The 14,762-nt window shown below is 39.5% G+C and overlaps 1 protein-coding gene across 2 annotated transcripts in view; it reads right to left on the bottom strand.

Moving 5' to 3' along the window:
* CACNA2D2 (calcium voltage-gated channel auxiliary subunit alpha2delta 2) overlaps positions 1–14,762 on the bottom strand; it is an 815,448-nt gene that overhangs the window by 746,971 nt on the left and 53,715 nt on the right. For both annotated transcript variants that reach the window (XM_042451084.1, XM_042451085.1), the window contains exon 2: positions 6,471–6,552. In XM_042451084.1, coding sequence (XP_042307018.1) covers positions 6,471–6,552 — 82 coding nt within the window. The remainder of the gene's footprint in view (positions 1–6,470; positions 6,553–14,762) is intronic.

The following is a 14,762-nucleotide window of genomic DNA, read 5'->3' as shown; positions in this document are numbered from 1 at the left end:
ATTATTATTATTATTATTATTATTATTATTATTATTATTATTATTATGCATAAGCACCATCCTAAACATCAGCCTCTGGACATCTCTGCTGAATCCAGAGGCTGATAGTACAGCTCCTAATAATCTGGTGACTATGCTTGTTGCTTCTCTACCGCTTTATCTTGATCAAAGGCTGCAGACAGCCACTAGCAGGAGTCAAGTGTATTTCACTAAATGCAGCCCATTCCATCTTCTTCAATGAAGCACTATGCAAGGTATGTTCTTACATGAAGAAAAAAAAGCAAAGCCCGGCTGGGGCATGTTGGCAAGACCTCTGCAATTCAAACAGAAGGTGGAGCTGCAGGGTAAGACCAAGACAGATAAGTTCAACCTTAGATCAATCCTGAAGCCCCAGCAAAAGCTTTTAGTCCTTTTTCACTTTCATAGGCACCAAAATTAATAAAGAGCAGAACTATGTGGAAACTAGACCTGCCAGACTGTCAGCATGAGGTAATTAGCCAAGGAACAGCAACCACAACAGAGACTAAGAGTACTGATGCGGTGAACGTTTGTGAAAAGCCACTTAAGAGAAATGAAATGTCAAGTCAGTTAGAGAGGCACTCCAGCCAGCTCCTTCCAATTGCTCGCACTCACCACCAAGCCCTCCTAAGGCAAGAGGAAAACGACAGAGCTCTCCAACACATGCTCCCTCACAAAGGAGAAATGGATCCTCTACATTTCCCTGGAAGAGTGTGAGCACTCCTCCTGACTAGCAACTGTTTGCCATCCCTCTCCATGTTTTTTTTTCTTTTCAGCTGCAGGAAAGAACACCTGTTGAGGAGGATCAAGTGTAATTCAGCTGCAGGCTAGCCGGCTGTTGAGCACTGCCAGCAAGCTGCGCACCACTCCCAATCAATGGCACTCAGCTCTCAAGCCATCTGGACTTCTTTATGGACTGGGTGTTTTCCTCATTACAGTCTGGGAGGTGATGCCAGCACTGTCTATTACTCAGCAAACCATCACTGGGTGATAAGGACAGAGAGGGCTGAACCAAATAGCAGCATAAGTTTTGCCCTTAGTATTACCAAGGGCAGAGGAATGTCTATAAAATAATAATATGGGCCCACAAAACTAGAGTATAAGGTGAGAACTGTCTAATGGTTTGAGTGTCAGACTGTGACTCTGGAGACCAAGGTTTGAATCTCAGTTTGGCCATATAATCCCACTGGCTGACCACTGAGTCATACCCTCTCAGCCTCAGGATGGCAATAGCAAACCCCCTCTAAAGAAACTTGCCAAGAAAACCCTGTGGCAGGGTCACCATAAATCAAGCATAAGTGACAGGTTTTCCTCAGGGTTGCCATAAGTCAGAAATGACTGGAAGGTACACAACCAGATGTTTTTCATCTCCAGTGCCAAGCAATTATCACCACTGCCTATGTTAGGTAGAGCTACTGAGAACTGTAGTTCAACAACATCTGGAGGGGCATCAGGTTCCCACCCTTGCTTTAATTTTTGTGACTGAGGGGATCTCAGCAAGGTCACTCTCATGACAAACTATACCTACCGAAATTCTCTCTACCACAGAGATGTTAAGAATACAGAACTTTTCATGTGGCCACCCAAGTTCAGTTCTACAAAAGATCGTCAGCTAAGCATAATACATTGAACCAGTGATGTGGGAAAAGAGGGAACTTTCTAAAGTTTCTACACTTAGATCTAATCTGTACTGTAGAAAAAAATTGGTGATGCTTATAGTGATGGTGAAATTGAAGCCACTCAGGTGCAGTACTTCACCTGCTCCCATAGGACATAAATATGTGATAGGGCATGAAATATAACAGGTGTATTCTTAGGCTGCATCCACACTGCAGAAATAATCCAGTTTGATACCACTGTAACTGCCATGGCTCAGCGCTATGGAATTCTGGGATTTGTAGTGTGTTGTAGCATCAGAGTTCTCTGGCAGAGAAGGCTAAATATCTCTCAAAGTATAAATCCAAGAATTCCATAGGATTGCACCATGTCAGCTAAAAGGGTGTCAAAGTGCATTAAATCTGCAGTGCAGATTAGACCATTCACCTTCTGTCTCTATGTAAGTCCATGTAGCAGACCCCTATCAATATGGAATGGTTTACAGAATACTTACAGAATAATCAGCAAATCCAAGTTCACTGTGGAAATAATTAAGAAACTGCTGGTCTTTGAACTGGCTGCACACTGAATCAGACCTCCTGCTTCAATAGCTACATCACTCCTCCCCACTCTAGTAAGTTAGGGGAAAGGAATAAAATAGAGGGTTCAGACCAATTGAGGCTATGTTGGTCAGTAGCCTCCACTTAAGTAATGCTGTGAATCTGCTCTAAATTTTATTCTAGACTTTAAAGGAGCTACACAAGGTAATGAACTCATTTTAGATGGCATGCAGAGAGAACCCATTAGGATCACGGGATCAGATATTACTCAATACCAACTGGATCCAGGGGTGGAGAGTATAACATCCAGAACCCAGTGTCAATAAATCCTTTACTAAAACACGCATTCAAACATTAGTTGGACATGTAACTCTCAAACATGTTTCTATAGCATATATTTTGTCTGATTTATTAAGATACACATCCAAACATTAGTTGGACATGAAACTCTCAAACACGTTTGTATGGCGTAACTTTTGTCTGACTGTGGAAAATGAGCAAAGTGGCAATAAATAATGAAAGAACCATTTCCATTCCATTTCCATTTTCATGAATGCTTAGAAACACTCCAGTTTGTTTTAAATGGTAGGTAAAAATAATCCCTGCAGATGGGGTCCAGGTATGGACCTCTAGAAGCTGAGTTAAATCCCTCATCATACCACCAATTAACTCCCTGCTGGATTTGAAGGCATCAATCATTTTGTGCCTTATTGTGTGGTTTTTATATAATTGCAATTAATGTTTGTGAATTGCACTACAATTACTAAACATATGCACACCGTATCGGGGGGAGGGGGTCCCAATATAGTAAGGTTTACACATAACACTATAGTGTTTTTGTAAACATGTGAAAAAAGTTCACTTTTTCCATCAACATTACAGTCGATAATTTTCTCATTTTGGAGCCCTCAAGAGCAGATGATCATTTGCAACAACTAAAATTGTTGCAAATGTTGTTGGAGAGAGTCTCCAAAAGTAGTCAGGATGTGATTCTTATAATATCAGAAATAACAATACTTGCTCAGCACACAAGACAACAGCATTAGATTTGGCTACAGCACCATATAAATGCTTAGGATGGTATATAACAAGAATAACTAAGGGCTGATCTACAGGATTAAAATACACTTGCCCCTTGGAACTCGCGGGGGATCCATTCTGTCCTCCCCCCCACGGGTTCCAAAACGTGTACATATTCAAGCCCCAAAGGCTTGAATGGGGTGTGTGCCTTTCACGCCTCTGTGGATTTTCAAGTCTGCAGACTTGGAGGGGCAACTGTACTTCTCTTTCCAAGTGAATAGACTGTGGCCACAAGTGATTCAGAGAAATTCAGGCTTTTTGCACCGGGGGTGGCGGACTCCATAAATGCCACTAAAAAGGATTCACAGTTTTTACAGGGGGTTGAGCTGGATGACCCTTGCGGTCTCTCCCAACTCTACGATTCTATGATTCTAAGTATCCACAAGGATGTACATTACTGAACATATATCCAGTTCACATCATGGCTGCACATCTTCAGCAGAGGAAGGGTGAATAGATGCAAACATATATGAATTTGTACAGAAAAGGGAAGACAATTAAGTGTTGATGTGAATGTGTGAAAATCTGCAGCAATTCGCATAATGCACTGACATGTAGACTAACCCTACGACATAACACCAAACTACCGTATTATAACTTAATGAAGGAACATAAAGCCATCACAAAAGTTTGTAGTATAAATTCATAGTCTTCAGAAAGAGATTCTTCAGCTACTCCAACTCCCAAGTGTGTTACAATAGTGGACATGAATCAGGGTATTTGTCAATCACCCTGAAGGGGACATGGGACAAAGGAAATGGCCAAGAAGCTCCTAGACAACAAAAGCCCTGGTAATACTGTGCATTAAGCCTATCTGTTCTGGTAATGGCATATCTATCACCCTTGTCTGTTTTATATCGGCTTATTGTTTCCACCCGGAAAAACAAAGTCATTTCCCAACCATTTGTTCTTGGGATTAGCCCCACGGTAGAAATGGGACATATATACTGGGCCATTTTGCTTCAGTCTTGAGCTCAGTCAGTTGGCAGGCAGTATCCCTGTTAGTCAGTCTGGCTAAGTTCCTCTGCAAGTTTGCCCAATACCCCTGTGACATGGAAGCTGAAGAGTCTGACATTTCATCAAGAACCCTCAGCCTTTGAAGACCAGATAATCTCAGGTAATTGTGAGAGGAGCCTCACTCCTGTCCTGTCCCTCTTTGAACCCCTTGATTCCTTCAGCCTCTCCAGTGTGTGTGTTTGTTGCTGATCTTTTGCCTTTTAATAAAATTATTATTGTTATTTGCAAACCTGTCTCTGGAGTTCTGTTAATCCGAACCTGGTATACCTGGTAGAAGATCTTGTGGGCTGTCTACCCCCAGCCCCTACCTTTGAGCTAAATACAAATTCCCTTGAGTAATTGGTTTTTGGAGTGTCTTCCAGAGGACATGTCCTCCATAGTGGTTATCAAAAGAAACTGCACATTAGCAAAAAGGTTTGAAAGCTGAAAACAGAGTTATATGAAGAACATAAGGAGTGAAGCCATCTCTGAAGCCTGACTCTTACTTCGTAAGATGAAGATATAGGAGAGCTCTATGCTCCCACTGCATTTTAGTTATTGCATTCTATCTACAAAAACAAAACAAGACAAAAAACCTAAAACACACCACAAAAAAACTCACAATGATAGGAGTGTTGTGATCTTCTTACTAACAATCATGCATACAGATGACTGTTCATCTGCTAGTTTGCCCAAACTATCTGAGTTTAAGGCCATTTATTCTGATGTTTCCAAATCTATTAGTCTAGGTATGCTGACATGGGTCTGAAGTCTTCACAGACCTCCTACAAATTCCCTTTCTGTGGAACTAGATACAACTGGCCAGGAATGGGTTACTTCTGGTCTATCTTCCTTGCAATGTGGAACAACTGGAGAATCGCTTTGAGGAGAACAAAAATAAGTAGATGATTAACAAGATGTGTACTGTAGAAAAATTCTAGTAAGTGATGCTTATGATTTCTAGACACAGGAAAATATCCCTAGGCAGTCATCAACACTCTTTGCTTCTGAAAATGAATAAAATATCTTTAAAAACTGTTTTTGTGCCACCCATCAGAAAAAATACTCAGCACCTCTACATTTTCTGTTGCTATATTTCTCATAATAAATTTCATGCCTCATGTGGCAGAGCAGTTATGAGACTTCAGTCAATAGCCAAAGCACAAATGCATATTCACGTACAGCAAAAAAGAGACAAGACATTAAGAAGGAAAACTCTTTTTAAAAGAAAAGGTGTCTCTCATCTAGAGTAAACTTAAGTTGTATCAATTACTGAATGGTGAGTCAACATGTAGGTGAATGCAACTGACTAAAATGCTCTACTGTAGTTGAGACTAATGATCAGATTCAGGTTTATATGTGTTTGTTTCCTTGCCTCTCTTTCTGTGTGACATGCATACTCTGCACATAGTGATAAACCCCCCAAAACAAAAAAATCCAGAGTTGTAAATGATGGTATTTGACAGATCTGTAGGTCTAAGATCGTTATCTCCTCTGACAATGTTCCTGCTATTTTTAATCACCAAGACAGAAAAGACTGAGTCACAACATTAAGAAAGGACAGCATGAGTCCCAGAGCACCCAAATAAGTATCCTGGCTCTGACTGTGCTGCTATGCAGATGTACAGGAAAAGAGATTCTTATTAAGTCTTTGTTTAGGAGCTATTATTAGTAGTCTATATTTCTCATGTTATTAACTTTTGGGTCTCAGCTTCTGTTTCTATTTAGCAGTCTTGTAAGCTCCTTCAGAACCAAGATTAGGAAAAGACTGTCTTGCTCACCCTGTCAGACTAGCCAGACTCAATTCTTAGTGACAGACTCTTCAGCTTACCAGAATTTCAGGGCTAACACTTAGCTGAGAAAAGTAAGGTTTCAGATCTTGGTTTGCTCTTGCAAACTACAGTATTAAAAGAACCAACAAATCCAGAAGTCACAAGAGACTGATATTAGTTCAGAAATGGAAATGAAAACTTCTGGACCACTCATCTACCCATGAAAAGGTAGGGGAAGAGGAAGAAGGGGGGAAGAGAACACAGGGGGAGGAGGGAAAGAGAGCTTGCCATGTCTTGTTCATATAGCGTAAGGCTAAAGCCTGTGTCTTCATGAGAATCCAGAGTCAATATATACTGAATGCCTGCAACTGCTTTGGAAGTAGACAATTTTATTCAGAAATATTGCCATCACAATGAAAATGGAATGAAACTGCAGGCAAGAACTTACCCGTTTGAGTGCCTGAACACCACCAAATATCCTCATCACACCATCAATCTCTTGCTCCAGCCTTCTGGCCCAGTACTGCATTCTGAAAGACAAAAGGGTGGAAGGCACACTAAGTCAGTTACAGAAGTACAAGAAAAAGGATGGTTACCAATTAGTTCCCAGAACTTAGCTTGTACACACTTCTTCTGATGTTAGAGCTGTGGGCACAACAACAAGCATGGTTGACTTCTAAGTGAGATAGATCCATCTGACAAGTTTCCCGGATAACTAGCTTCCAATAGTTTAAAATTTATAGAAAAACAACACCAGAAACAAATTCAAAATAAAGAGTTGGCTTTCTTCTTTGTTAAGAAAAACCTGCCATAGAACTGAGTCTCTTCGAGTTCAACTCCCTTCAATTAACATAAATCTTCTGCTTTTCAACAGATGTAGTGGTAAAGAATTAGTATTGTGTGGTGGTTTGAAGGTTGAACTAGGACTCTAGGTGACCAGGGTTTGAATCCCCAATGAGCTTTGAAAACCAGTGAATGACCATGGGCATGTCATACTCTAAGCCTCTCTCAGCCTCAGAGGAAGGCAATGGCAAAACTCCTCTGAATAATTTTTGCCAGGAAAACTCTGTGATGGAGTTGCCATGCGTAAATTTTGAATTGTAGCCCTCCATAATGACATTTTTCTAAGAATCCCCTTCAGTTCTGCCCAGTAGTTTTCCCACAACTGCACATTCAGATGACAGAGCAACGGAAATGGGTGGAAACATTTCATTCTTGTTTTATTTTTTTATTTCTTTTTGTCAATGACTTTGAAATATGTATGTACAGTGGACCCTTGTTATACGCTGGGGTTTGGTTCCAAGATCTCCCGTGTATAACAAAATCCATGTATGCTCAAGTCCCATTAAATATAATGACATAGCAAAATGGTGTCCCTTTTAAAAATGGAAAATCAAGGTAACTTTATACTTTTTTGGAACATTTTCAAACCATGTATGCTTGAATCCGTGTATAAAAAATCCGTGTATAAGAAGGGCTGACTGTATAGATGTATGTTCACACACATATACACATCTTCTATGTAGTTGTGAGATGTCCTAGACATACTGGATTAAGTACATTTGTTGATTAAAAGAAAATTACATTTTAGAAGAGACTTTACCTCCGTTAACTTGAAGGTATGTAACAACAAACAACTAACTCTTTAAACAAACTCCCCTTCACATCAAGACAACAAAACCTTTTTTGATCATGCCAAAATCTAACTTGCAGCTTTCATTGGGATAAGAATTATTTGTATTTGCTTATCCACATCCATGAATAATTAAAGCTGCATCCACACTGCATAAATAATCCAGTTTGACACCACTTTAATTGCGATGGCTCAATGATAAGGAATTCTGGGAACTGTAGTTCTGCCAGACATTTAGCCTCCTCTGTCAGAGGGCTCTGGTGCCATAACAAACTCCAATTCCCAGAATCACATTAAACCATGAAAGTTAAAATGGTGTCAAACTAGATTAAATCTGCAGTGCAGATGCAGCCTAAGAATACACTTATTATATTTCATGCCCTATCACATATTTATGTCCTGAGCAGGTGATCTTGGCGAGTGAAACACTACACCTAAGTAGCTTCTATTCCACCATTACAAGTTCATATAGGTTGAGTATCCCTTATCCAAAATGCTTGGAACCAGAAGTATTTTGGAATTGGGATCCCCCCCCCCCCCCCCGTTTTTGAAATACAAGTAGCATAGTATGTACCTGTACTGTATTTGTGAGGCTGGAGAGAGAGTGAGGGTCTGTGAAATGGCAAAAATCCAAGCTTAGTGTATGGCACAAATCCACTCTCTGCCAGTTCACAGAAATACAATACATGCACTACGCTACTTCAGTCTTTCAAAAGCAAATATATTCAAAAATTGAAGCCTTGAAACATCATGTCAGCCCTCAAAAATCATTGTCTTTTGGAGCATCTCAGACTACAGATTTCCAGGTAAGGGACACTCAACCTGTAACAACAAGTCCTGGAGAACAAAAACAAGAGGTGACCAAGTAGGCTGTGTGTTTTTCTTTCAAGCTGCTGCTGGTATAAAATAGACTAGTATTTTTCTATCTTGACCTGTATGATGAATCACAGGCTAGTAACCTCCATGCATTCTGCTTGGAAGGCTTGTTGCTATTGTGGTGGTGGTGTGTCTTCAAGTCATTTCTGAATTAAGGCAATCCTATCACAAAGAGTGTGTAATTTTGCCAAGGCTACCCAATGGGTTTCCATGGCCGAGCAAGGAACTGAACCCTGATCTCCGGAATCATCGACTGCTCAAACCACTACACCAAACTTGCAAGGCTATACTATCAGAATTTTGGAGAAAAAGAGGGAAATAAACAATTGCAAACTTAACTGTGTTTTAGCTTTTTTATGTACAGTCAGCCCTCCATATACACGGATTTTTTTATCCACGGATTCAAGCATGCAAGGTTTGAAAATATTTTGAACATACAGAAATTCTCAAAAGCAAACCTTGATTTTGCCATTTTATGCAAGGGACACCATTTTACGGTGTCATTATATTTAATAGGACTTGAGTATCCACGGTTTTGGTATCCTGAAGGGTTCCTGGAACCAAACCCCAGCAGATACCAGGGGCCCACGGTATGTATTTCATTCCATATAGAGACTAGCAGCTTCCCCAGATCAGGAACGTATTCACACATACACCTATCCAGTCCACACCTTCTACTCTAAAACAAGATCAGACAAACAGGATTCTTCAACTAAAACTTAAAATCCCATATACAGTAATTAAGCTTTTAGAAGAAAGAAAATACTAATCCCACTGTCTAAATTGTGTTTCATATTCAAAATTCTATAAAAATTCATTCACACTTGGGGCGTACTTTTCTGAAAGAATATTTTATTATAACAGGCCACATTCCTCAGTCTGCTGAAATGGGTTGATCACAGCTCATAGAATTTGCCAAAGGTTAATGATATACCCTCCAACATTTAGCAGATGAAAACAAGGACAAATGTGAGCAAGTAACATCGGCGTGTGGTCAAGATGGCAAGTTATTAATGAAGCAGAACACACACAAACTAGGAGAGGGTGCAGCAGCTTGCTTTTGCCTTAGAAAGAGAAGGATTCTACATTTCCCTCTCCCCTTTGAATGTAAGGTATTTTTGCACTTTGAACTCACTTTGCGACAACTAAAGTAAGCTGAGGAGAAAGGGGAAAAGTGGGAAGAAGAGAGAGACATTTCAAAAGCAGTTGCAAAAGTGAGGTGACAGATTATTAATTGGAACTGTCCCTACCAAATCAGGATAGTTGAATAGTATCAAATATCTGCCTATATTTCTTAAATCTTAATCTGTTGCCATTTGCCAGATGAAAGATATTTTTTAAATCCCAAAAATCAGAGCGTAATCCTGTACACAGTGGATCACAGATTCTGAAGCAAGCATGACCATGGTGAATCATAGTCCTTTGGGGCTTGAGAAGGGAAGACAATACAGATGGCTATAAAAGAATGAACTAAAGCACACGTTTCCCGAGACAGAAGAAAGCAAGGCCTCACAAACCTTTGCAGTAGACAGCAACAGATTTGAGAATGCCTGCAGCATGACTGAACAGCTGGTAATTTCCACTGAGATCTTTCTACCTGTAGATCCTATATACACATCAACATCTGTCTATTCTTTTCCTCTCTAAGAATACAGGTTGTCATGCCTGATCAGGTCAGTGGTGCACTTTTATTTATTCCAGTATTCACTCATCCTTGAAAAATCACTTCCAATGATTTCTTCAAACAATGTACAATATTTCAGTGTCTTTTATTTATACAGAAGACAATAACAGGAAGAGTTGTTTCTGCCATATATGGAAATGAGAATTATTTTTAAAAGTTATTATATTTTATATGAAATACATTTTAAATTATTCATTTTCAAGTTAATTTTCACTCAAAGTTGTTTGGGGGGGGGGAATGCCTTATAGGGGAGAGGTACACGTCAAAATTCATAGTAAAGCTAACAAACAAGTAGGTATTTCCTTAGAGTCTACCCAAATATGTTATATGACAGCTCCAGGAAATGAGACTGCAAAGCTCTGTACAAAAGCTCATCCCAGTTCAATCTGATCAAGAAATAAAACAGGAGACTTGTGGAAAGACTTGTGTAAAACATGTTTAATCATTGAGAATTTAAAAAAATCTATGCCTGTCTGTTCATTAATTATTTCACCATTAGGCATTTTGTTCAAATGTTGAATAGCATATTTCCACTTAGATGAGTGGATCTTATGACCAGGAATCTGATATCACTTTCTATATCAGTTGACAAGATTACGACTATTTTAGTCATTATTTCTGTTCACTTTCATCTGACCTGTCACCTCACTCTATAGCTATTTACAACACTTTATATTTTATGGAAAGTGAATAAAGTCAAGAGGAAAAGGGCAAGACACAGATATGCCATTATGTACATGGGCTTTTCACTTTGAAGCAGCTCTGTATATAAAGTGTAAGTGATCAGACATGACAGTCAGTGCCTTTTTTAGGCTATTAAGGCATGCCTCAGGGTGGTACTGCAGAGTTGATAGACCAATCGTTCCTTAAAACTTCTTACAACTCTTGCAAACTCTCATTTAATAATAATGCATAAAGGCCAGTATTCTATGCAACGTTGTTGTTGTTGTTGTTGTTGTTGTTGTTGTTGTTGTTGTGTGCCTTCAATTCATTTCTAACTTATGGCAACCATAAGGCAAACCTATCTTGGGGTTATCTTGGCAAGATTAGTGTAGTGGAAATATAGGATAGTGGAATTATGGTGGATCCAATCCTTATGTATGCATGTTCTTTTAACCTGATATGTATTTTAATTTATGTGTTTTAACTGATGTTGTGTGTCTTTTAATTGTTCTTGTCCCCACCTTGATCCATGGGCAGAGGCAGGTAAGAAAATTATTATTATTAATGACACAGATGATCACAAAGACCTGCATTTACTAATCAGGCAGCAGTCAATTATCTTTCCCCTCCACACAGTCTGACATGAATGTGCAACCACATGTAAAACATGGTCATGCTAGCATGATGCTTCAATAGGATCCCAGCTACAGAAACTAGCAGCCAAAACCAGTCATGTCAATCATCAAGGCACAGACACAGTTTTAATGTTTATCTACTGATAATGTACTTTATGTTTTATGTTGCAGCCATTGTGACATTTAAGGCAGGACACAAATGTAGTAAACAACCTAACAATACTAATCAAACCAATAAGAGAGCTTAATCTGTGCCTGGTTGGCTAAAGCATTCTCGCATGTTTAATACAACTAAGGTACAATCTCTGAGCTAGTGAGTTTTTAAGTGTAAAAGATGTAACCAGCTTTATCTAGCTGAAAGCACACTAAGCAAAGTGCCAGATTTCCAAAATTATAAAGTCAAAAATAACGAGTGGTCCAGCAAGGATTCATAAGCAATCTGATCAAAAGGCTACAGAGCCTCTCTAGGCTAACCAAAGTCCCATCTAATCTAGCATCTTTTTTCCAAGATAAAGCATCATATTCCTGGCGCACTGGTTAAATGCTGGTACTGCAACCTCTTACAGCCACAAGGTTGCGAGTTTGATCCTGCAGGGTCAATTCAGCCTTGCATCCTTCTGTAAGTCACTAAAATGAGTACCCAGCTTGTCAGGGGCAATTAGCTTACACATTGTAAACGCTCAGGGAGTGCTTAAGTGTACTAATAAGTGGTATAGAAATGTACTTGCTACATGCTACTTCTTGGAGCTCTCAACTAGGACATGAAAATAATGTCCCCTTAACAAACAGTAGTCAGTACCATGAACCATTGAAAACACAGAGGTTCAATTTAAATCTCTTCCCCACCCACCACTGTGACATTTCACATCACGGAATGTTAATTCTAGTTCAAGGTTCATCTGAACAATCACACAATGGTGAATGAATTTCCTGAGTAGTCCTACTTTGGGTCGAATGTATGACCAATCAATTTATTGGATAAATAGAATTTCTATTATTATGAGACAGTCAATAGTGTTGGAACCCAACTTTCCTTTGTTGGCTACTCTTTTTAGTGGTAATACTAGCGACGCGTCATCTGTACACTCTCTGACAAACCAGTTCTAGAGCCCAGGGGACTTAAATCCCACACCTCAGTTTTCAACAGCATAATTTTGTCTGTTTTCCTAAACTGGTTATGCTTAGTTCTTCCTCACTTGAGCTAATTAGTCTTTTTCCACACATACTCATGTCTTATTTTTGAAACACAGAACAAGGTCAGGTTACTCTCCTGTCTTCTGCAGCTAGGTTAGAAAAACAGAGACAGACAGGCTTTTCTTTCCAGCCAAGGACCCTGTCCATCCAGCTATGGACGTGCAGATCTGTGTTGTTTCATTTCCAAATTCTCATGGACATTATCCCATCCTAATTCTGTATCAGGTTGTACAACTTTCCTTCTTCTCCCCATAAAGAAATGAGGTGCACTTTTATACACATTTTCTTAATGTATAACTTTAATTAATTTCCCCTATTGGCTGAAGTATATTTGTGTGCATTCTTCAAATGCATATATTGCAATCATGCATATTTTAGTGCATGCATGGTGAGGGTTTTTGGTGGGGGTGTACGTTTTTTCTAACTGAAATGAATCTCAAGGCTTGCAATGTACTTTCAAAAACAATGTACTTTATTTCAGACACAATCTATTTATTTTCTAGTTTTTTTTGTGGGGTTTTCGGGCTATGTGGCCATGTTCTAGCAGAGTTTCTTTCTGACATTTTGCCAGCATCGTGGCTGGCATCTGTGGCTGATGCTGGCGAAACGTCAGAAAGAAACTCTTCTAGAACATGGCCACAAGCCCGAAAAACCCACAAAAAACTATGGATGCCGGCCATGGAAAGCCTTCGACTTTACTTACTTTATTTCGTTGCTAAGCTTAGAGGTGCAAATTGTACCTTACCACAGGAAGATATGAAACAATTAATTCTTTTCCATCATCACATGCAAGAAGGCACAAGAGTAAGATACCTCCACGCCTCTCCAGATGAAATTGACCAAGAGACAGGGGGGACATACAGGCTTTCATTACTTCTGCTGGGCAGCTGAAAAGCTCAACTAACCCTAGAAAGTACAGCTAGAACCAAATGTGTCTGCACTGGGAGATAAAATAGAGGCAGAAATTCACCGTGGCTTTCTGTTTAACCTCACAGGTGTAGAACCAACACAAATAACCAATTCTGCTGATACTTGGGGCTAAGGAAAAGAAGAAGATATATCACTCAACTCAAGCTTTGAGGACAGTTAGACAACACATAACCTCAGCCATTTCAAAAGCCCCTGAAAGTTTTCTGCACCGCTGAATTTACTGCTTAATTCAATGCAGAGGAACAAGAGCAAAGTTTTCACTTTTTAAGTTTTTGTCCTTAAAAGAAGGTGTATACTTCCTACGTGCCTATTTACAGTTACAGTAGCTATTTATTCTTGTTAGCATGTACCTTCATTTAAAATCATAGTGGACAAGAAAAGACCCATGGACAACATGCACCAGCTCCCTGGTTTGCGGTCCACATGCCACTGGTAAAATGCAAGTGGGATCCTCTTAAAAAGAAACAACGTTCTTGCAAGCCTCCATGTAAGGCAAGTATGGATCACAATTTTATTGTGTCGGTGTGGTTGGGCTTCGGGTGTCTTTTCAGAACTGGAAGTGAACATTTCATCACTGAATTTTGAAAGAAAAATGCGCCCCCCGCCACATTTTTAGAGAATTGACTGTGGCAGCTCTCAAGAGGCAATATTGGACCTCAAATTTCTGAAGTTGTCACCTGTTTGAACACCAAATTCAGTAGTGGAGTGGCTTGCTGCATTGCTCACACATAGTTGAGATAGAGGGAAGTTGGCCACATACAAAAGAAAGTTTCCACTAGTCAGAGAGTACAAGAAAATATGGGGCTTGTTTTATTTCACCTGCATGCTAGATGCCATGACAAAAGAACAAGCAACAGTGCTCAAAACTGTGGCTTATTACACTGACAGTCTTATTCTCAGTATTTTTTTTCCTACCAGTGAAATGGGTTTTTTTTTTTTCATTATAACACAGTGAAAACTGGACATCTTTACTGAGCAATCCATCATGTCCTCCATGATTGCTTTTTTTGATTCATTGTTATCCACCGAGATTCCATCTGTGTATATGTAAGGGATGAATAGTGTCCAGTATACATTACTTCAGACTTATCTACCTGAAACTATATGAACCATCTGGTTGCTCAA

The sequence above is a fragment of the Sceloporus undulatus genome, chromosome 2 (genome assembly GCF_019175285.1).
Source record: "Sceloporus undulatus isolate JIND9_A2432 ecotype Alabama chromosome 2, SceUnd_v1.1, whole genome shotgun sequence".
Taxonomy (NCBI): domain Eukaryota; kingdom Metazoa; phylum Chordata; class Lepidosauria; order Squamata; family Phrynosomatidae; genus Sceloporus; species Sceloporus undulatus.
Note: the sequence above shows the minus strand (reverse complement) of the source record. Positions and strands in the feature narration are given on the sequence as shown.